Source organism: Mustela lutreola, chromosome 8, assembly GCF_030435805.1.
Source record: "Mustela lutreola isolate mMusLut2 chromosome 8, mMusLut2.pri, whole genome shotgun sequence".
Classification (NCBI taxonomy): domain Eukaryota; kingdom Metazoa; phylum Chordata; class Mammalia; order Carnivora; family Mustelidae; genus Mustela; species Mustela lutreola.
The window spans coordinates 85,594,167-85,617,755 of record NC_081297.1 but is presented as its reverse complement, the minus strand read 5'-3'; the positions used below and the strand labels follow the sequence as shown (position 1 = coordinate 85,617,755).

Here is a 23,589-nt window from a genome sequence, read left to right as displayed (position 1 = left end):
AATATGTAAAGCAAATGTTTTCATGTGGACCTTTTCCACTGGATTTCTTCAGTATGTTCGTCACAGAACAGCTGCATTCATGCAAAGACTGATCCAAGGGAGCAAAGACGAAGCCACACTATCCATTAAGGGCTTTGCTAGCACATTTTAAACTTTACCACAATTAAGTCCTTTCAGTTTTGCCCTGATAAATCTCATAGTTTAACTGAATCAAGCCTATTTGTTCTGTGTATGGACAAAATTTTATATATATACATGGATAGTACTAATCTCCCAGGATATTTTTCTACCTTCTGCCTCCCAATCTCCTCCCATTAGAGGAATCTAATGGATTCCTCTGTGTTCTTTCAGCATGGACTTGACTTAGGATAGATATGATGTTAATGGCTTCTCCTAACTCAGGTTCAGCGATCCCCATCACTACTCTTATGGGAGCGCCAAAGGGGATCAATGTGTTACGGAACTTCACCCTTAAAGGATGCAAGCAGCAGCCCCAATCTGTGTAAAAGACTCAGATCTCTTTCATGGGGTTCCCCCAACCTAACTACCTTCCATTAGAGGAAAATAAACTTCTGACCAAGTTTACTCCTTCAAAGCCTAGTTCAGGAGAAAGTATGTTTAAGGGCAAGGGGGAATGCTGATGTCCCACTGGCTTCTTTCCTTCTAAGACCGAGAGGTGAGGGGACCTTACTGTTTTGGCTCAACTATCCTTTACTTAGAAAAACAAGTTTGGGGCATCTCGTGGCTCAGTTGTAAAGCATCTGCCTTTAGCTTGGGTTGTGATCCCTGACTCCTGGGATCGAGCCCTATATTTGGCTCCCTGCTCAGCCTAGAGCCTGCTTCTCCCTTTCCAGCTCCCCCATGCTTGTGTTGCCCCTCGCTATCTCTCTCTGTTATAAATAAATAAAAATTCTTTTTTTTTAAATTTTTAAAGATTTTATTTATTTATTTGACAGAGGTCACAAGTAGACAGAGAGGAAGGCAGAGAGAGAAAGGGAAGCAGGCTCCCTGCTGAGCAGATGCGGAGCTCGATCCCAGGACCCTGGGATTATGACCTGAGCCGAAGGCAGCGGCTTAACCCACTGAGCCACCCAGGCACCCCAAATAAATAAAAATTCTTAATAACAAACAAACAAACAACAAACAAGTTTAATTGGGGCACGTGGATGGCTTGGTAGGTTAAGCATCTGCCTTTGGCTCAGGTCATGATCTCTGGGTCCTGGAATGGAGCCCTGCATCAGGTACCCTGCTCAGAGGGGAGTCTGTTTCTCCCTCTCACTCTGCCTCTCTTCCCAGTTTGTGCTCTCTCTCTCTCAAATAAATAAATAAAACCTTTTAAAAATAAAAAAGGAAAAGAAAAACAAGTTTAATAAAAGTATTTGTCAAGTGAGGTCCTTTTGAATAATAATACTAAATATATTCAGAATTTTTAGTCAAAGCATCTGAATCCTGACCATATTTATATATTTAGTTGTTTATGTGTATTTTTACATGATACAAAAATTACCTGTAGGGACATATCTCATATATGGGATGGAAATTATTTCATCTTTTTAGCTCAACATCAATGTTAGATAACCGTATTAGAAAAAGGAAAATATCTTCTGCTCTACTCCGTTGAAAGTTCATGTTTTCTCTCATAGCATCCTGTTTTTTTTTTTTCTAATTGTGACAGTTTGCCATGTACATAAAAATTTTGCAAACATAAACACACACACACACAAATGTGCTTGTTCTTAGATATTATCTTCTGAGCTTCACCTGGGTTTATGAATTTATAAACATTAATAGAGGAAAATGAGATAATGACTGTTTTATGTGTTATCAGCCATTTGGTCTGGGGGCTACATTTGTGTCTTTAGAGGCCAGCACAGTGTTTGTTTTTTGTTTTTTGTTTTGTTTTGTTTTTTAAAGATTTTAATTATTTGACAGACAGAGATCAAAAGTAGGCAGACAGGCAGGCAGAGACAGAGCGGGAAGCAGGCTCCCTGCTGAGCAGAGAGCCTGATGAGATAGGGGGCTTGATCCCAAAATCCTGAAATCATGACCTGAGCCAAAGGCAGAGGTTTAACCCACTAAGCCTCCCAGGCACCCCACAGAGGCCAGCACAGTGTTTTAAAGAAGTTTGATTTTCAAAGCTTTTGGAATGAAATACACATGTTATCTGCCTGAAGGTATTTGAGCTTGATAGGCGATGAAGCTGGCAGACATTTCTGTTTATGTCATATTATTGAAATCATAGTTTGACTATCTACAGTATGTGAATTAAGTATGCTGCCTCTTTTTAATACAGTGCGTGAAAGTATTAATAATACTTAGTCCTAGGCACTTAAATAATTTCATCCATTGTTAACATGAAATTAGTAATATGTTTAGAAGTCTTAAGAAATATGAAAGAGCTACAATTTATTTTAAAATATCGGAAATTCACAAAAATAGCTAATCAAACATATGAGACAATGTATCTATGATACAAAGGTAAAAAATATTAGTAAAGAATATTTGGAAATGAAAACTAAAACAACAGATTCAGATGTTGTAATCAATGTAGAGAATGATATTGTATAAAATACAAATTTCAGCTAGATTATTTTTATGTTGAGATTTATGGGAGACTGTAATAAAACATGTTGAATATACATAATACATTATTAGTAACTAATAAAATAGTTTACTAATAACTATTAAGATAATGTGTTAATAACAGCTAATGACTTCTAAAAACTGTTAAGCCACAATCACATATTTGTTTGGGGGTTTATTATTTGGTACCTGTGTACCCCAATATAGTACAAATTCCATGAGGGCTGGGCTGTCTGCTTTGTCACTAGGTCATATTCTGTACTTAACACACCTATTGTCACATAGAAGGTCCTCAGTGAACATTTGTTCCATGAATGGCCAAGTCACAGGTTCAGTTGAGTGATCTGTGGTCCCTTCGATCTGTTATTAGTCATTCTGAAATATTGCACAATACAGATCTTGATGGAAACTATTGAAATAGGCATATTAAGTGGTATATGCTGCCCCTATAGAAAGACTTAAGATATTTATCCATTAGCTGATATACAAAATGGAAATTTGGCACATGAAAAGTGATTTCAGGTTTTTAAGTCCTAACTTGGCAGATGAAAAAATTATTTAAGAGTGTAAAGCACAGAACACCTGGGTGGCTCAGTTGGGTAAGCAATCGACTCTTAATTTCAGCTCAGGTCATGATTCTCAAGATTGTGAGATTGAGCCTTATGAAGGGCTCTGTGCCTGCTTGGGATCCTCTCTCTCCCTCTTCCTCTGCTGCTCCTCCACCACTAACGTGCGTGCTCTGTTTCTTTAAAAAAAAAAAAAAAAAAGTGTAAAGCAAAATGTTTAAAAATGTAAATACAACATTTGAATTAACATTGATAATGACCGGGACGCCTGGGTGGCTCAGTTGGTTAAGCAGCTGCCTTCGGCTCAGGTCATGATCCCAGTGTTCTGGGATCGAGTCCCATATCAGGCTCCTTGCTCCGCAGGGAGCCTGCTTCTCCGTCTGACTCTGCCTTCCACTCTGTCTGCCTGTGCTCGCTCTCGCTCACTCTCTCTGACAAATAAATAAAAAAAAAAAAAAAAAAAAAAAAAAAAAAAAAAACATTGATAATGACCTAAAATCAAAGCAAGTAAAAATGAAGGTTTGATGTATACCATGAAACAGAATAGTCTTATAAAAGGAACTGTCTGGTCATGAGGATTAGTAGCTAGCGAGAAGTAGGAGGAGACACAGAGGAATCTAACCTGATTGAATTGGAGATTAGTGGTGCCTTTGACTTTCCTAGGCACAGAAGAGAAGAAATAGATTTGGGGATAAATAATAAGATCTGCTTGGGAATACACTGAATTTGAGGTGTATGTGGGGCATTTGTATGGAAATATATACATATAGTATATTTATATGTGTATATATATATATATAATCTTAATTTTGCTGCTAACTTGCTAAAACTTTTACTCAAACTATAATGAAAAAAACCAGCATGAAAATAACTTTTTAGCATCTTTATAAAAATACAGGTTGTTTAGCACCAGTTTAAATTCCAAATTAAAACCTATCTCGTTGCTGTGAAGTGTGTAAACCTGGCGATTCACAGACTTGTACCCCTGGGGATAAAAATACATGTTTATTAAAAAAATAATAATAAAAAAAAGAGGAAAAAAAATAAAACCTATCTCGTGGTTCTCTTCCTCAGGTAATATATAATAGAATGGATTTTTTTTCTTTTGGAAGCAAATTATTTTCCAGATGTAAACCCAACACCGACAGCATGGGATTAAGTATTCACCCATCTTTAAAGTTAAGCCGAGGTTCAATCTTCAGGAGAAATTAATTTTTGTCTTCATTTAGTAGCTTGGAAGATGGTGAGTTGTTTTTTAAATAAGCAGGATCAAATTAGTCAGTTTTGCAATACAGGGAAATCCAACTCTTACAGGAGAGTTATTACTCTGAAAGTAGATAACTCTGGAGACCAGCAATCAGGTGTAACTAAGTGAACAACAGCCAGCTTCCATCTAAGCAAGAACGCACATTATCTTAGACCCACAAAGAAGAAAGGGCTGCTGGTACCTTTGGGAAAGGTAAAGAAGCACTTTAGATATTTATTAACTCACTTGGTCCTCATAACAATTATATGAGATATAATTCCTCACCTGCCATTTTGCAGGTGAGGAAGCAGGATGAAATAATGTGCCCAGGGTCACATGCTAGTAAATGGTTCAACTGGAATTTTAACCCAGGAAATTCCAGCCCCAGTGTCTACCCTCTTACCCACTACAATAAACTTCTTAAATATGGGAAGTCCTAATGCTGACATGAAAAATCTGGAAATGAAACTGCATCAGTGGAAACGCTTGATCTACTTTTATTTTCCGGGATAGTTTCAATTCAGTGAAATTTTGTATTTCAATAAAAGTTAATTCACTAAATAAAACGGTGTGACTTGCTCCTTCCAAGGGCAGTTTAGTAATGTCAAGATTTCTCTGCCTCTCCTAGCTTTCTGACGATGGGTAAATCATTTAATTGCTACTTGACTCAATTTCTGTATTATTGGTAAATAATGGTTTACCAACAATCTTTATACACTTTTAAGGATTAAATAGGATTAGGCAAGTAAAGCTTTAGTATATGTGCTGCTGAAGCGAACACAGGCAAGTAAAGCTTTAAAACAGTGCTTACGGGGGGAGAGGGGGGAAGCAGTGCTTGTTGTATAAACATTAGTTATTATGACTTTTTTGTTATTAAGACTTTTTTGGTCAATAAATCACAAAACTAAAATTTCAATGTTTTATTGGAAAATCTGATTACAGCTGGGCTTACTCTATCGCAGTTTCCATTTATCCTTTCTTTCCATATTCCTCTTTATTATCTCTTATACTACAAAGGGTTAGGAAAAGATGAAGTATTAACAAATATTTGAGTGCGTAGGAGGTACTGGCGATATAAAGGTGATGAAGACAGATGTGGTTTCTTAGGGAACTTACTATCTAGAAGTCAAGAGAAACACTGAGTAATTAAAAGCATTACCTAGGTCTAAACGTTCTTGACGCAAACAGAAGGCACAAAACGTGGTGCAGATTGGAGACGTGATACTCATTAGGGTTGCAAACGACAAATCTTGCTCCCAAGTTTCACATTAGCAACGAAGTAACATGTGAGGAGTTGAGGTTCCTTCTGCGGCCCGTAGCTACTGTTCCGAAGGTAACCCAGCCCTTGCCGGAGAAGCTGATTGCTTATTGGCCACGTGGTTACACCTAAACTACGTTTCAACCTGCGTTCTGTTTAGCCACACCCTTTCATCTTAACCACACCTCTTGATTCACGAAGCTCTTCGTCAGCAAAGGAAATATCGCGAGAAGTCTACATTGCCTCCCATTTGACGTTTTCAGCGGTGGTTGTCGCTTTTATTCTCGCGATATTTTCGGGTAAACGGGAGCCCGGGCGACCTGGGCTTCTGTGAAACATGGCGGTCGGCTGATTCCGTAACACAAGGTAAAATACTGAAACCCCGTTGGGTGCTGTTTTCCCGATTGTTCCAAGGCTGTTCAGGGCGTGAATGTGGTTAAGGGGGCTGAGAATCTGTCACGAGATTGGCTCCCTGACTTCATCACCCTCCTTTGGGAAGAGGGCCGGACTAGGTTGCCGCTCCACCTCCCCCGGGGGCGTTGCTGGCAGGACCCTGGGTAGCGCTGCGCCTGGGAGCCCCCATCTCCCCAGTCCTGTGTCTCTGCGCTATCTTGCAACTTGAAGGAGTTTAAGTGCTTCCCCGATAGCTGCTGACCCTGACCCATTGCTTCTCGCAGTGTCCGGTGCCCCAGTGGTCCTCTGGTCCTCAGGGAGAAGGGTCCCGTGTTGTGAAGACCAGCCAGATCGTGGACCCATTCTCCCGGGTGTCTGGCTCCCCACCCCCGTTCAGCAAATACCAAATTCTTGGCAGCAGGTTGCTCACTTTAAGAAAGACCTAGGTCTTGGCCTCGCCTCGAAAGAGTTTCCCACGCCGCTTGGAGAAATGAGAAAGGGGCAGGGCTGGCGAGATGCTATAGGAGAGAGGTTTGAGTGTTACTACTTTACTTATAACCTTCTAAGGTTAAGAAAACTTCGGAAGGTAACTTTTCACTTCAAGGTAGAAAATAGCCTTAGGTATAGTAGTATATGGAGTTGATAGTTTATTGAGAAAACTTATTTAAGTAAGTTTTATATTTAGAATTTAGTGGCCTCAACGCAAAGTTACATAGTGTCTGTTAAAATGTTTCAAGACTGGCTTCCAGAAGCAGTTAAAGATACATTTAAAAACAATATTTGTTCATTTGTTGAAGTTGTATTTAAGTTGTTGCCTAGCCTGATACTTTAAACTCTGGTATATAGCCGTTAAAAGAAATGAGTCAGACTGTTCAGTGAAGAATTCAGGAGATGCTTGTTTTGTTTATCGCTATCTTTAAATTGATGCAGTTATTCCAGTTGTCCTAGAGGAAAAACATGAAAAAAATAAATTTCCTGGTTTGGGGGGAATGGGGAAGAGAGGAGTTTTGTTTTGTTTTGGTTTTTTGATAATAAACTTTAGTACACAACTGAGTTGAAGTGGGTTGAGGGTACAGATCTTTAAAAAATATATCAAGCTTGAAAGATCTCTCAAAGGAAATCAGGCCTAATCTGGAACATAAAAAGAAAAAGAAAGAATTAGAAAAAATATATATTTATTTTATTTAGGGATTAATGGTTTAACTAGAAGAAATAGTGAAACTTATTTTTAATGATGGTTACATTTAGGCAGTCTGCCAGCTAACAAATACTATTTAACAAGTTTTTCAGTATTTATTCTGATTCTGCCATAATGTCATGATGGGCAAATTAACCTCTTTGTGTTTTAGTTTCCTTGTCTGCAAAATTGGAATAATAACATCTAACTCATAGGATTGTTGGTGAGGATTAAATGAGTGAACACATGCGCTTAGATCAATGCCTGCATACAGTTAACATTCATTCATTATTCACTCTTGTTATTTAAAAATTTTTGTTTCCTAACTTTGTAGTTACTCACAAGATAAATCCTTGGGGGGCACCTGGGTGGCTCAGTGAGTTAAAGCCTCTGCCTTCAGCTCAGGTCATGATCTCAGGGTCCTGGGATGGAGCCCCGCATTGGGCTCTCTGCTCAACAGGGAGCCTGCTTCCCCACTCCCCCCGCCCCCCCCCCCCACCTGCCTCTCTGCCTACTTGTGAGCTCTGTCTGTCAAATAAATAAATAAATAAAATCTTAAAAAAAAAAAAAGGTATTTCCTTGGTACTTAGACAACATATAGACTGAAGAAGGTGCTTTCTAATATAATTTCTTTCTGATCCCAAAAGAAATTAAACACTCTTCTTCTATATAGTTAGTATGTCTGTAAACTCCATCTTCCAATGGCTTGCATTCTTAAGCTGTTCTCCTTTCAGTTACTAAGGTACAAATTCCTTCTTTCTACTACTCCATACAGTCTTATTATAGTCTAGGTCAGTTCTGCTCTTGGTGCCTTGTAAACTCATTCTTGTATTATGGAGACATTCATTCTGTTATAAATGTATTTCATGTGTCCCTGACCTGACCTTTTTCACTTCACTTTTGTACACTTTAATTGAGTAGTTAGTATAGTCAAGCTGTTATTTGAGGAGGATTATATTTATCTTTGTTTTACATTGCTACCAGGCACTTCCAAATTGTTGTGTTGCCATCACTCTATAGCCTCTTCTCTTAGCTTTTCTATCAGTTTATATCAGCCTCAGCCTATTCATGATACTATTAAATAATCTCAGATACTATACCACTTTCCTCAAGGACTTTAAGATAAATTTCAAATATCCTACAAATCTTTGCATTTCTTTTGAGAATTAGAAACATTTACCAAATGACTCATTTTTATCTTTGTTAGAAACTGTGAGGTAGCCATTATGCCTCCCTACCTCCTTTAAAAGTAAAATATAATAGATTCTGGGATGTTGAGGATCTTTCCAAATTTGTGACATGGCTAGTAAGTGACTAGATATTAACCCAGGTTTTTTTGGGGTCACAAAAAAGTTGTATTTTTACCATCTTACTCAGCTTCTAAGTATACCTTTTTTATTTTTTTAAATCATTTAGAATGTTACTATATTTATTTGAATTATGTTGGGATAGATAGTTTTAAAGACAACATGAACATTATTGTAAAAAGTCTATGTTTTAAAGTGAAAAGAAGTACTTTTGGAGGGATATCTAGTATTTGTCAAGTGAAACTAAGTTACCTTTCATAATAAAATTTTAGTGTAAAGTATTTTAATGCAGTATAATCAAGTAACTTAAAGTTACAGATAAGTTGTTTTGCTTTTTATTTCTGAAGTTCACTGATAGCCTGAATAATATCTGTCCTGTGTCCTTTCTCATTCTTACTAATGGCTTGTGTGAGTTTCATAGGACTGCTGTAGCAAAGTACCATGAACTGGTTGGCTTAAAAACCTCAACATGTATTCTCTGAGTTCTGGAGCCTAGCTGACTGAAATTAAGGTCTCAGCAGGGCCCTGGTGTTCCCTCTGAAAGCTCTGGGAAATAATCCTTTCTTGCCTCTTGTAGCATCTGGTTAATCCTTGGCTCTTCTTGGTTTTTGGGTACATCCCTCTAATCTCTGCCTCTGTCTTCACATGGCTTTCTCTCCTGGTTATGTGTCTTTACCTGGCCTTCTTAGAAGAACACCAGTTACTGGATTTTGGGCCACCCTAATCCAGTATGATCTCATCTCAACTAATTACATCTTCGAAGACCCAGATATTTCTAAATAAGGCCCATTCACAAGTACCAGGATTAAGACTTCATTGTATCCTTTTAGGGAACACACTTCAGCCTGCAACATGGTCATATGTGTTAACCAATTAAATATTTCTCATATTGCCAAATATGTATTAAAAATAGAAGTTAGCTCATAAAATGTGGGTAGCAGGAGTAAAATTATTTCTCCATTTTTATTTGGAGACGTAGTTAAACTTAAGCAGATTAAAAGGTGTCATGAATTTTGTGTTTTATTTTTGGTAAGCATCTCATAGTCTCTTATTCAAATGGATGCAATGATTAAATATGGGCTGTATGACATTACTTAGATGGAGTAATGATTGTATGTGTCTGTGTTCCAGCACGAAAGGTGGTTTCTTATTTTTTTAGGCAGTTTTTCAAAGCATTGTCTTAGTCTCCGGTGTTATCAGTGACTCCCTGGACTTCGTTTGTTTTGCTTCTTAATATACATGGCGGTTTAGGGGAGAAATTGAAGAAAATGGGTATGTTACTGGAGAATGGAAAGTATGAAGAGCAACACCAACCAGTGGGCAAATGAATCAAAATGCAGTGGCTTGTAAATGATTATTTTTGTGGACCAGTACACAAAACAGGGAAAGGGGCTGCATTTGAGGACTGATGTAGAATTGCAGCTTTTAATCCAAAAATCAAAACAAACCAAAGCGTCTGTTATCTACCTTTATCATTTCATAAAAGAAAGGACATTTTGACACATTAAAAAAGAAAAAAAAAAGGAAGGAAATTATCTTGGATATAAGATTTTTAAATTGACTATATTTAGCTTTGAAAGTTTCCTGTATCATCCTTGTTTTTTTCATTAAGGTTCAAAAAAGAAAATTTTATAACAGAATGGCAGTGACTTCTGGAAACCAGTGATCTAGGAAATTTTCCTCCTTCCTTCCTTCCTTCCTTCCTTCCTTTCTTTCTTTTTTAAATTTATTTATTTGAGAGAGAAAGAGCACAGGCAGGGTTGAGGGGTGTGGGCAGAGGGAGAGGGAAGGAGTCTTAAGCCTACTCTTCCCTGAGAACAGAGCCCAGTGTGGGGCTTGATCTCATGACCCTGACATCATGAGCTGAGATGAAACCAAGAGTTGGATGCTTAACTAACTGAGCCACCCAGGTGGCCTAATCTAGGGTATTTCTAAATGCATTTCTTTAAATGACTGACCAAGCTAGATGGAGAAGCATATAAATTGAGAATGGGAGCAGTGGAACTGGATAACTGGGAGAAGTCCAAGGGGTTGGAAACACGGGGATAATGAAGAAAAATTCTGTCCTAGTTAGGAAATTAAAGAGCCTGAAGGATAATTGATTCTGCTCAGAGAGGAAAATTAGTGTTTTAGATTTTAGAAATCAAGCAGTTCTAGAAGTTAAGAGGAGCCAAAACATGGTCTTGCTGTATGTGGGTTTGCATAGATCTAAGTCACTGGCATTGAAGATCTGTCACACTTATATGGCAAAAGCATTGTCATTGTGAATGAATGCTATTCATTCACATCCTGTGGAGGATGAGTGTCATAGGGTTATGACTTACAAAGGATTGTGATGGAATGGGGAAGAAGAGAAGCATATTGAATGATCCAGGTGCTAGAGTCATTAAGGAGATTTTAAATATATCCAGATGTTAGTAGAAGATGATCATAAGTACTCAACTGTCAGTGTACACTGTGGTTTGGAGCATGGACTCTGGAGACTAGCTGCTTGGGATCGAATCCAGGTTCTATCACTTGCTGTGTAGCCCTGCAAAAATTACTTGACTGTTCTGCACCTCAGTTTCTTTATAAATGAGCAAAAATAGTATCTACTTCATAGAGTCGTTTATAGAGGTAAATGAATAAATATATACAATCCTTCAAATAATACCCAACACATTGTATGAGGGCTATAATTCTGTATAGTATATGTGTTTATTATTAGAAGTAGAAGGGAAGAGGTGATTGAGAAGTCATAATATGATATATAAAACATGTGCTGCATATATAAAACCCTATGAGTCTCAGAAGTGAAGAGAGGAGTTGAAGGGAATTACCACCATGAAAATGTCAAGTTTCATGAAGAAAGCAGGTAAAAGGATGCTTTTAGAAAAACTGGAAGTTATTGGATAATTGGTTCATTGATCAGAACAGTGCCTCTGTGGAATAGAGTGGCAAGTATTGGGGACAGAATGAGTTTCTTAGATGTAGGTTAGTGCTGATCTAACGGGAATGGGACAGGAGTGGCAGAGTGGCTAGGTGCTCCAGTCTAGAAGAGTGATCGTGGAAAATAAGAATGGAGGCTACTAGATAGAGGCTGGGAAGTAGCCAGGTGGGAGGGGTGCTGAATAAGCTCTTTGAATTGTTAGGTTTGTAAAACCAGTTGCTGTCCTGTCTTTATATATGATTTAAAAGAAAGCATTCATAAAGCTTCTAAAAATAAAGTTTAGGAGTAAAATTCACGTTTTATTCATTTGCTTATCAATGCTATCTATACCTGTTATGTGCCAATCACTGTTCTAAGTACTAGGACTACTAGAGTGGAAAAAAGCAAAAATTGCTCTCCTTGTGAATCTTATATATTTACTTATATAACTGTTTTAATTCAAAGCTGTGCTGTCATAGGTATTTCTGGGGAAATTCCCTTCCTTCCTTTTTTGCAGACTATCCCTTCTCCCCTCCCTCCTTCCCTTCCTTCCTTCCTTCCTTTTTTCCCCTTTATATTTATTAGATACCATTGTGCCAGGCATTCGAGATATACAGATCAAGGGAGACAGGTTCCAGCTCAGACATCACAGTGGAGAAAACAGAAAATCAAAAAAGCAGTTGAATCTGAATAGTCTTTGGAATGACCCAATGAAAATGTCATAGAAAGAAAAATGCATACATGTCTGCAAAGAGATTTGTACTGGGATTAAAGATTTGAGAGGAATCAGCATGTGGATGAAAATTGTAGGGATGGGAGACCACTGGGGGAAAATGTTGGGGTTGAGAGGAACACCCAAGTACAGAATCCAGAAGGAGGAAGAATCTGTACAGTATGCTGAAGAAGGTCTTTGAGGTAGAATGAAAATCAGGAGTATAGTATCGCTTAAGCCAAGGTAAGATGCTGTTTTGAGAAGAAAAAGAAGTGATAAACTATTTTTTCAGAGACAAAATTATATAAGGACTAAAAAGTATTCATAGTATTTCATACTAAAGAAGTTGTTAAGGGGCGCCTGGGTGGCTCAGTGGGTTAAGCCGCTGCCTTCGGCTCAGGTCATGATCTCAGGATCCTGGGATCGAGTCCCACATCGGGCTCTCTGCTCAGCAGGGAGCCTGTTCCCTCTCTCTCTCTCTGCCTGCCTCTCTGCCTACTTGTGATTTCTCTCTGTCAAATAAATAAATAAATAAAATCTTTAAAAAAAAAAAAAAAGAAGTTGTTAATGACCTAGCTCAGATCAAATATAGGTAAGGGGTGAATGTGTAGTGAGGAAGTAGTCACAGTGTACAAATGGGGACAGTTCTTTTTTTTTTTTTTTAAAGATTTTACTTATTTATTTGACAGATAACAAGTAGGCAGAGAGGCAGGCAGAGAGAGAGGAAGGGAAGCAGGCTCTCTGCTGAGCGGAGAGCACGATGTGAGGCTTGATCCCAGGACCCTGGGATCATGACCTGAGCCGGAGGCAGAGGCTTTATCCCACTGAGCCACCCAGGTGCCCCCCCCCCCCTTTTTAAAGTAAAGTCTGCCCCCAGAAACTTTGACCACCCTGAGATCAAGAGTCACATGCCCTATTGACCTATTGACTGAGCCAGCCAGGTCTTGATTTAATGTAGTGTTTTGTTCTAAAGATGAGAAGTTTGAACATGTTTAATATTTAATTCCAGTAGGAATGAGTAGAAATTGAAAGATTGAAGAAGAATCAATCTTGGTGTAGTTACCACTAAACAGGTACAGAAAACAAATTTGATTACCCTGATTTGAACAAACTTAGGGAGCACAACCTATGCCTACAAACACTCAGAAGCTTAATTTACAAATGCAAATACCAGTTTTGTAATTGTCATGGGGATCAGAAACTCATCTGTCACGTCTAGATGTCTTCCTTTTTCTTTAAGTAAAACATGCACATAAAAAGCAAAATTATAATCTAAAGGCAACAGTGTGCATATGGAATAGGAAAGAGAAGTTTGTTAGGTCTTTTTTTTTTTTTTTTTAAAGATTCTATTTATTTGACAGACAGTAGGCAGAGAAGCAGGCAGAGAGGGAGGAAGGGAAGCAGGCCCCCTGCTGAGCAGAGAGCCTGATGTGGAACTCGATCCCAGGACCCTGAGATCATGACCCGAGCCTAAGGCAGCGGCCTAACCCCCTGAGCCACCCAGGCGCCCTGTTGGGTCTTTCTAATAGCAAACGAAATTAACATATTATTGCATCCAGTTTCACTTTGGAGCAGTCGGCCCCTCATGATTAGTAGTGCCCCGGGTTAGGGACTGGTCTCATGGACAGTGTTCATGATCTGCGCGGTTTTTACTTCTCTGACTTTTTGTTCACAGATGCTCTTTCTATGGCCTTTTCTTTCCATATTAATCCTACCCTCAGGATTTCAGATGAGCTTTTCTGCTGTCTTCTAGAGACACTTTTTCTTTTAGCGGCTCCTGCAACCATTTGATTTATTCTATTAGGTGTTGATTTTATTAATACAATTTTGATTTCTAGTAATGCTTTGTAGTATCAATTATGGTATTATTTATATAAATCAGTCTTATAAAAATTATATGAATATTTGAGAATTCAGTTGTGTTTATGGCTGTGTAACATATTTTAGGTATAGTTGGCATATTGGTCAAAAAAGGAATACCAGTCAATTTTTAAACAGTATTTTTATTATAAAAATAGATAATTTAGAAAGTCAAAAATTCTGTTAAAAAGACAACTAAAATCCTTCCATGATCTACTTTTAACATTTTTGCCTATAGACTTCTAATCGGTTTCTTGTATATCTTTCCTGTTTCCCATAAAACTGGACTTATACAACCCTCTAGTCTTTTCCTAATGTATTATGAGTACTTTCCTATATCATTACCTGTTTTCTTTTATAAGGTTTTAAGTGTTTACATACATTCAGAGATTTTAATTCAACATAGTTTGTATTGGTTACCCAGTGTTTCTTTCTTTGATATTTAAAAATAACTGAGAATTACCCTCATAATGAGAATTATCCTCATAATCAAAAAGTTTTGGTGGCAACAAGATTATTACCTTAGGATAGTTTCCTAAAAATGGAATTTACTTAGTCAAAAGGAGAATGGTGATTATTTATATTCTGGCTAGCAGTGGATTAGCATGCCTGTTTAATTTATTTCATTGTCATCTGTTGGTGGGAATGTATTTTATTATTTGTTAATTTAATAGAAGAAAGATTCTTTTTTTTTTTTTTTAAGATTTTATTTATAAGAGAGAGAGAGAGAGAGTGTGAGCATGAGAAGAGGGAGGGTCAGACGGAAAAGCAGATTCCCTGTTGAGCAGGGAGCCTGATGCAGGACTCCGTTCTCAATCCTGGGACTCAAGGATCATGACCTGAGCCGGAGGCAGTGGCTCAACCAACTGAGCCACCTAGACGCCCCAGAAAAATTATTTATTTTCTTTTGTATATTTAAATACTTTGAATGTGAATTGCTTTTCACTTTTTTGCTGTTTAATGTATTTGTGTGTGTAAATTGCCTTTCATTAGTATTTTTTGCCACGGTGGGGTGGAGAAAGTAGAGGTGCAGATAAGTATTAAGTTTTATTCCTCAAAGAGGTATGAAAATGTTAAGTTGTTCCAAAAACATTTGTCAGTTATCTAAAATTAAAAGAAAGCTTTGTATCTTTTTTAGAGTATTCATGTATTCATTATTTATTTCTTAGCATGACTATATGAAAGAAGAAGAAGGTTTTCCTGAAGATGAGGCGACTGAATCGGAAAAAAACCTTAAGTTTGGTGAAAGAGTTGGATGCCTTTCCAAAGGTTCCTGAGAGCTATGTAGAGACTTCAGCCAGTGGGGGTACAGGTGAGTATGGTTCCAATTAAAACAGCTTCCCCGAGTGCAGCTTCTTAGGGAGCCAGTCAACAACACACAGAAATGTAGTCATGAAGAAGAACTCATCAATGAATTGCACAATAACTTTGTGACTCATCTGTCCTCTCTTTGCCCTAATTTTATTGTCACGTGTATCCAACCCAGTGCAGTCTATGCATTTAGCAGCATTTATGAGAACATTACTGAACAAATTAATCCAATTTTACTGCTTTGGTGCTCTTGAGTTATGTATAATTACGTATAAATAAAATTGAACTTGCAAGAAGTTATTTAACAAACTTGAACTGCTTCAGTCCTGTTTTGGTTAAGAATAAATCAAGTTAGACATTATAATAGAAATGCTTAGATTTCACATTACTGGAGAGAGGCAGCCTGATGTAATTGTTAAAAGGCTTAGATTCTGGAACCAGACTCTGGATTTAAATCTCACCTCTACCCCTTCATAACTACTTGACCTTAAGGAAGTTACTCCTTCTAACTTAAGGAAGTTGATCCTTCTGTTTTAGTTTCTTATTCCATGAAATGGGGATAATATCAGCATTTACCTAGTAATGTTACTCTAGTGATTATGTAAAGTAATATTTATAAAATGCTTAACTCAGTACCTGGTACAGATAGAAGTGTTCATTAAATAAAATAAATATGAAATATATAAGAAAAATATGCAACTATGACAGTATTTAGTATTTTCTTCCCCCATGAAGAGCTTATAAAATATTTCACATAAGATTGACATTTCAGGGGCTCCTGGGTGGCTCAGTGGGTTAAAGCCTCTGCCTTCGGCTCAGGTCATGATCCCAGGGTCCTGGGATCCAGCCTCACTTCGGGCTCCCTGCTCAGCAGGGAGCCTGCTTCCCTTCCTCTCTCTCTGTCTGCCTCTCTGCCTACTTGTGATCTCTGTATGTCAAATAAAGAAATAAAATCTTAAAAAAAAAAACCCTGACATTTCATTTGGTAAAATGTGTAATTAAATTGCTTGCCATTTCTAATCTGTGATTAAGTTTTTTAAATGAAAATAGTGGAAGTTCTTGTTTCACAATACATTTTAATGTGGTATTTTGTCACATATATATATATATATTTTTTTTTTTTTTTTGTCAGAAACAAATGTATTGTTTCACAATACATTTTAAATGCATTTTGTCACATATATATATATATATATATATATATATATATATTTTTTTTTTTTTTTGGTCAGATCTTTTACTTGCTTTTGTAAATGAGGTAGTATATTTAGGAGATTCCAAAGTAGATGAGAATTTTATTAGAGATTTGGAGATGTTATTTGAGTTTCTGGTACACAGATTATCGTGGCTTCTCAGGAGCTACAAATTTGTCTAGTTGTTTATAGATTGGGCTAGAGGCATGAATGAGTTTTTAATTATGAGGGGACTGCTTTGTAAGACTTATGCTTACTTTCATCATTTATCATATCTGTGGCATTGCTATATATAAGAAAGGAAAAGTTTTTTTTGTGTCTTATAAAATTTGGCAGATCTGTTACTGAGATACCCTTAAAATTGATGAGATAAAATGCTTCTCAGTAGTAGAAATGTTTGTGTTCATTGTTGTGCTCATTAAATCTTCAATTTTGAGCTGTTTTATAAAGGAATATGTAATGAACACTTTAAGAAAAACCTTATAGTAGTATCCATTCACATGGCAATCATATAAGTGCTTTCTTTGCTAATTTTAATCTCACTTAAAATAGTTTCCCGCTGTTTACTTTTAAAAAATTGTTTTAATTCTGGTTTTCTGTTTGTTTGATTTCTCAGTTTCTCTAATAGCATTTACCACGATGGCTTTATTAACCATAATGGAATTTTCAGTATATCAAGATACATGGATGAAGTATGAATATGAAGTAGATAAGGATTTTTCTAGGTAACTTTTTTTTTCTTGAAATACCTCTGTTTTCAAATTGTTTTAAAGTCAGCATATCTTTTTAAAATTTTTTTCTAACCTTTTATACTTGGTTTATTTTATTTTTGAAGTAGTCATCCTAAAAAAATTCTCCTTAATTGCATGCATTAGGTGAAACATTTTAGAATCATTTCAGTACTGGTTAAATTTTAAAAGAGAGATCTTCTTGATTTAATATGCACTTGTATAAAAAAGTTAAGAGAACATAATTTATTTTTTTTAAAGGTGTTGAAATGATAGAAATTGTTTGTTTTGAAACTGTTTACTCTTTAGATTTTGAAATATCTACTGATTTGTGTGTGCTGGAAAATAAATTGTCTAAAGCTACATTGTATATGCTTATAACTCGATTTTTATAAATTATATCTAAATACAATTTTACTATAAATACCATCACTAACCCTTTGAAAATATATACTTTATTTGAATTTGGATTTTTTAATGATTGGAGATAACAGGTTTATAATGTTAAGATTGCACTAGATGGAGGGAGGTGTACTTTATTTCTCAACTTTAATTCTAGCCCTGCCATTTACTAGCTATGTGACTTTAGGGAAGTTAGTAAATCTATGTTTGCATGTGCTTCAGTCTCCTTTTTCATAAAATGGGGGTAATAATTGTAGTATCTTCCTCATGGGGTTAATGGGAATTAAGTAATTCTATATTGGTAAATTGCAGTGTAACTTTTGGCAAATCACACAACTGACTTTTGGACCTCAGTTTCTTCATCTGTAATATGAGTATTATTCTAGATACGAGTAGTTTTCAAAGAATTTTTTTTTTAATTTTGTCATTTTTAGCACCAATGAATCTCTTTTTGCTTTTTTCCAAATGAAGTATTACATAGCTTACCTCATAAACATAGTGGAGATTCCCAGAAGCCTGGCCACTTGGCCTCATTCTGTGGTTCCTGCAGCATCTCCTAAGCCTGGAATACAGTTTGAATTCTAGACAATTTTAAGACCATACGAAGCTCCAAAAATTTGTAGTTCCTAACGAAACCAGAGAAAAATTATTAGAGGGAGAAAGTTTTGATTGAAAGCACAGGATGGGACTGATTTTGGTTGTACTCATTCTGTTATTATGGTGCTTAATTCATTCTGTTATTTGAACTGATCCTTTGAAAATACAGCATTGGCTGAACTTTTTAAAATGGCTACGCAAAACTTCAAGCATCAGAAGTGTTTTTTCCTGGCATTTCGGTGCATTTACCCTGAGACATTCAGACTTAGTTTCCAATATGCCACTTCAATGGTTATGGGATCTTCAGCCAGGCATGTACTCTGCTCTGAACACGATTTGCTTATCTGAAAAACTGGAGAGCTATCTACTTTATAGGTCCACGATAAAGAATAGAAATGATAGGGGCGCCTGGGTATGATAGGGGTGCCTGGGTGGCTCAGTTGGTTAAGCGTCTGCCTTTGGCTTGGGTCATGATCTCAGGGTCCTGAGATAGAGCGCCTCATCTGGTTCCCTGCTCAGCGGGGAGTCTGCTTCTCCTTCTGCTACTCCCTCCCTTGTGGCACTCTCTCTCGACTTCACACACACTCTCTCTCTCTGTTCTCAAATAAATAAAATCTTTTAAAAAAACAATAAAAAAGATAATAATTGTAAGGCATCAGGCATAATGCCTGATATATGATATTTATCTGATAAATAGAAGAGAAAAACTTGTAATTCCTAACTCTTGATTTTGAAAATTTTAAGTTCTTCAAAGAATAGTCCATTTAGGGTTTATGTAAACAGAGGTAGACTTTTCTGAGTTGCTTGGAGTTATTGTTGAGTTACCATAATTAAAGGATACTGTATCAAAAACCTGTTAAATTAGAAAGGTTTTTAGAATAATTGCAAAGAACAGAATTTTTACTTTTAAAGTGCCTTTGTTTTGGCCATAAGAAATACTATCCAAGTTCTAATCAATATATTTTATTCTGTTTGAAATCCAAGTTTTCATAGATCAGTTGATTTGTATGTCTCGTGTTTTCTTGATTACTTGATAGGTACTAATATTTCCTTTTTGTCTTTTAGCAAATTGAGAATCAATATAGATATTACTGTTGCTATGAAGTGTCAATGTGAGTATACCTTTAACTTGTTGGTCCATGTAATGTTTATGGTTTAAATAATTGTTAGTAAAAAGTAAAATCACTGGTGGTGTTTTAACTCTATTTTTTCCTTTATGATATCTTAAAATGCTATGGTAATGTTATTTAATAATGCAAATTGCTTTGCTCCCCAGCTTATATTCTTCAGATTTCTTTTCCACGAAGAGAAGATATTTAATTTTCACATTAGTATAATTAAAAGAAAATTGGAAGAAATATTCATGAGTCAGAGTTCTGATTTAGATGTATCATTTCTTTCTTTCTTGTTTGGTGTTACCTGTTTTATACTCATGCTCTACAACATACCCTATTTCACTGTTTTGGTTTGTCGCTCTTAACTTGTACTGTTGCGTATAAAAATATGGATCCAAGTCTTTTAACTAAATAATGTGTTACCCTTTTCTGTTTTCTTCCCTGGCTTCACTTGATTATACTGGTAGAAGTGAAAAATGTTACTATGCTAGATAAATAATGTTTGAATCAGTATTGCTCTCAAAAGTGAGGATTTTTTGCATGAAATATCTTTTAAATTACCGAAGGTATCTTTTAAATTACTGAATTTGTGGAGACCACAAATTGGTCTTGAGACAAAATTGAGACAAAATATTTTAAAGTGTAAGATAGTTTAATTAAGGAGTTAATTTCTGGGAGATTTAATCTCAGAAAAATTTTTAATCTCTTTCCCTTTTCATTTATTTTTTCTTTATGGTAGTGGTTTTAAGAGTAAAGAAGCACTCTGTATTTAAACTATGAATTTGGTACTACTAAATATGTCATGTTTTTGCCTTATTTTAGATATTTGAAGACCATTAATATTTTCACCTTTTCCAAATAAACTTTTCCTATTTGTTGATTTTTTTAAAAGTCATCAGTGACTTTCTCTTAAAATTTCTAAAAGTAATTTTTGTATTTAATATTTTATTTGGCAGCCATTTAATTTAGTACATGTGATTAGGTTGTTGACAGTTTCTGCAAAGCTCTGCAGTTGACTGAAATTTATGCTTTTTACCATGAGATTTTGAGTCTTCTTTTTTACTGAACAAGAATTAGAAAAAGGATTGATTTTTTTTTTGAATACTTAAAAAAATGTGACTCTTAACTTTTGAACAAATAATTGGTGTAGGAAAGTGATTTTATGTATTTGAATTTATTTTATTATATTATGTTCATATATTTGAACTTTCTATTAGTCATTTCAGTTTGTGAGTTTATGTAAGATATAGTTTGGCTCTGAACATAGAATGTCAACTTCTAATTTTTTTTATGCAGATGTTGGAGCAGATGTATTGGATTTAGCAGAAACAATGGTTGCATCTGCAGATGGTCTAGTTTATGAACCAGTAAGTTTAATGGACATGTATTTTTAAATAATTTCCTATGACATGTTGTTTCTTGGAGACAGTTTTGATACTTTTAGTTTTGTCTGAGCTAGCTTTTAAAATATATATGTGGGTTTTATATATGTATAAACCTATATATTTTTTAATTTAAAAGTAACCCATATTCTTTGTGAAGATTTCTTTTTTTTTTTTTTTTTCCTTTAAGATTTTATTTATTGACAGAGGGAGACACAGCGAGAGAGGGAGCACAAGCAGGGAAAGTGGGAGAGGGAGAAGTAGGCTTCCTGTGGAGCAGGGAGCCTGATGTTGGGCTTGATTGTAGGGCCCTGGGATCATGACCGGAGCCGAAGGCAGACGCTTAATGACTGAGCCACCCAGGCGCCCTGTGGAGATTTCTAATACCAAAATCTTGAGATAACTATTGTTAGCATTTTCAGTAAGCCTCTAAAGTCTGTTTTTTATATATATATAAATATATATATATATTTTTTTAAAGATTTAATTTATTTATTTATTTGACAGAGAGATCACAAGCAGGCAGAGAGAGAGGAGGGAAGCGGGCTCCCTGCTGAGCAGAGAGCCCGATGCGGGGCTCGATCCCAGGACCCTGAGATCATGACCTGAGCCGAAGGCAGGGGCTCAACCCGCTGAGCCACCCAGGCGCCCCCTGTTTTATATTTTTTGTTAATGCTTCCTAATAGTTTCCCCTCTCTTTTCTTATAGTTGCTATAATCATTAATTTTTCTTCTTTTCCTCCAATGATTTGGAAATTCTGTGTCCCATTTTTCTACTTTTAGCAAAGTTAAGTCTTTAAAAATATTTGAACTGTATTCCTCTTAGCATAGGAAAGAATGATGAAGCAGTATCTAAGAGTAGACATCTTCTATGCGTTTACTTTTTTTTCCCTCTCCTTCAAACCTCCATTTTCCAGAGCTAGTGAAATTCTGACATTTTCCTGTTAACATAATACAGAATGTATATAATCTAACCAGTTTGTCAGATAACACCATCACATTGCAGGAGCAGGTGATGACAAGTGATGGTAACTAGCTCTAAAGAAACTTTAGAGAATAAGGAAGGGAACTCCCTGCTACTCTGAGTTGCTATTTAGTTGGCATTGTGGTACTTATGTTTACCCATGCATTTTTTTAGTCCTTTGGTTTTTAATTGACAGTTGTGAACCCTTCTTTAAGCAAATTGCAAAGTGAAGACTAAAGGTGATGGAGGAGGATTAGAGATAGTTGAATATGTCATAGGAAAAAAGGAATCCTTTAGGTCTGGTTTGCTTACCAAATTATTTTTAGCTTATAGCAATAAAATATATCTATGCCTTTTAATGCACACTTTTAAGTATAAATTTCTAAAGAAAAGGTAACTTTGTTATTGTCATTCTGAAAAATGACAAAACCAAAATAATTGAAAAAAAAATAACTGAAAAAAAAACCAAAATAATTGATTTCCCTGTAATTTCTTATGAGGCTAGGTACCTTACAGATTCAGGTACCATGTTATCATATTTTAAACTGTTGTCTAGAAATTTAGATCTAGATAATTACTAGGTATGTTAACGTATGCATTACATTTCAGACTATTTTCAGAATAATTATTTAGTTTGAACTCTGTTTTATTGCTTTTATTTTCTACCATTCTTTATCATTTTGTGGAAGGACTTTTTGAGACTTCTTTGTCAGTAGAATACGTGGGGTATGTGGGTTATATTTTATAGATGCTAGCATGACTATGTATGTTCTTCATACATGTAAATTTGGCTCAGGAGATAATTCTTGCTTTATGATGTTTTGCATTCACAACTTTATAGACATTCCTTCATTGTCTCCTGATGCAATTATTTTTTCTTTTGTAGGTAACATATTTACTTGAATGCTTTTTTCCTTTTACTTTTATAATTCAAATATTTATCCCATATATCCAGGTATGGATCAGCTTTGGGTTTAGGGTTTTTCCTTTTTTGTTTTTTTTTGTATTTTGGTTTTGATCTTGGTGATCTGAATTTTAGTATATGTGCTGCTGAAGTGAGCACTTCATGATCTGAATTTTAGAGTGGTTTTTGTTTTTTGTTTTGTTTTGTTTTGTTTGGCTTATTTGTTTTACTTTGTTTAAAGCAACATTTTTACCTTTATTTATTTATTTATTTATTTATTTTCAGAGAGAGAAAGCAGAGGGGGGATAGCAGGGGAAGGGGCAGAGGGAGGGGGAGAATCATAAGCAGGCTCCCCAATTCAGGGTTCAGTCTCACAACCCTGAAATTATGACCTGAGCTGAAATCAAGAGTTGGTGCTTAACCAACTGAGCCACCAGGTGTCCTTACTTCTGCTTTTTAAAATAGTTACCATGTGATGTTGAGTTTCATGGAGTGATTCTCAATATCCTTATCAATTCTTATTTTAGATGCATATTTCAAACTTCACCTTTGCGTTCTGAGAGATTACCTTGATCCAGCAGGGCCAATCTTTTCAGTGCCTTCATGACATTTTATTTATTTTATTTTATTTTATTTTTTTAAAGATTTTATTTATTCATTCAACAGAGAGAGATCACAAGCAGGCAGGCAGAGAGAGCAGGGGAAGCAGGCTCCCCGCTGAGCAGAGAGCCCCATGTGGGACACAATCCCAGGACCTTGAGATCATGACCTGAGTGGAAGGCAGAGGCTCAACCCACTGAGCCACCCAGGTGCCTCGCTTTCATGACATTTTAAAATTAAATGATTATATTTTATATCTTTAATATATTACAAATCATTCCGTTTTTTTCTCTTTATGATGCTACATTTTATTGAGAAATAATTAGAAAAACTTAACATCTTATTTCTAGGAATGGTATCATAGAGGAAAATTAGCCCTCATAT

General features: G+C 36.0%; 1 protein-coding gene and 1 long non-coding RNA gene across 2 annotated transcripts in view; one reads left to right on the top strand and one right to left on the bottom strand.

Moving 5' to 3' along the window:
• Window positions 1-5,905: 5,905 nt before the first annotated feature.
• ERGIC2 (ERGIC and golgi 2) overlaps window positions 5,906-23,589 on the top strand; it is a 37,419-nt gene continuing 19,735 nt past the window's right edge. Inside the window, exons 1-5 of the mRNA XM_059185858.1 lie at window positions 5,906-6,019; window positions 15,180-15,322; window positions 17,131-17,239; window positions 19,307-19,353; window positions 20,653-20,723. Of these exons, the coding sequence (XP_059041841.1) occupies window positions 15,217-15,322; window positions 17,131-17,239; window positions 19,307-19,353; window positions 20,653-20,723 (333 nt within the window). The 5' untranslated portion in view covers window positions 5,906-6,019; window positions 15,180-15,216. The remainder of the gene's footprint in view (window positions 6,020-15,179; window positions 15,323-17,130; window positions 17,240-19,306; window positions 19,354-20,652; window positions 20,724-23,589) is intronic.
• The window catches only part of LOC131838956 (uncharacterized), a 31,924-nt gene continuing 14,347 nt past the window's right edge, over window positions 6,013-23,589 (bottom strand). Inside the window, exons 2-3 of the long non-coding RNA XR_009356764.1 lie at window positions 18,131-18,270; window positions 6,013-6,990 (exon numbers count right to left, since the gene is read on the bottom strand). This is a non-coding gene — a long non-coding RNA (uncharacterized LOC131838956). The remainder of the gene's footprint in view (window positions 6,991-18,130; window positions 18,271-23,589) is intronic.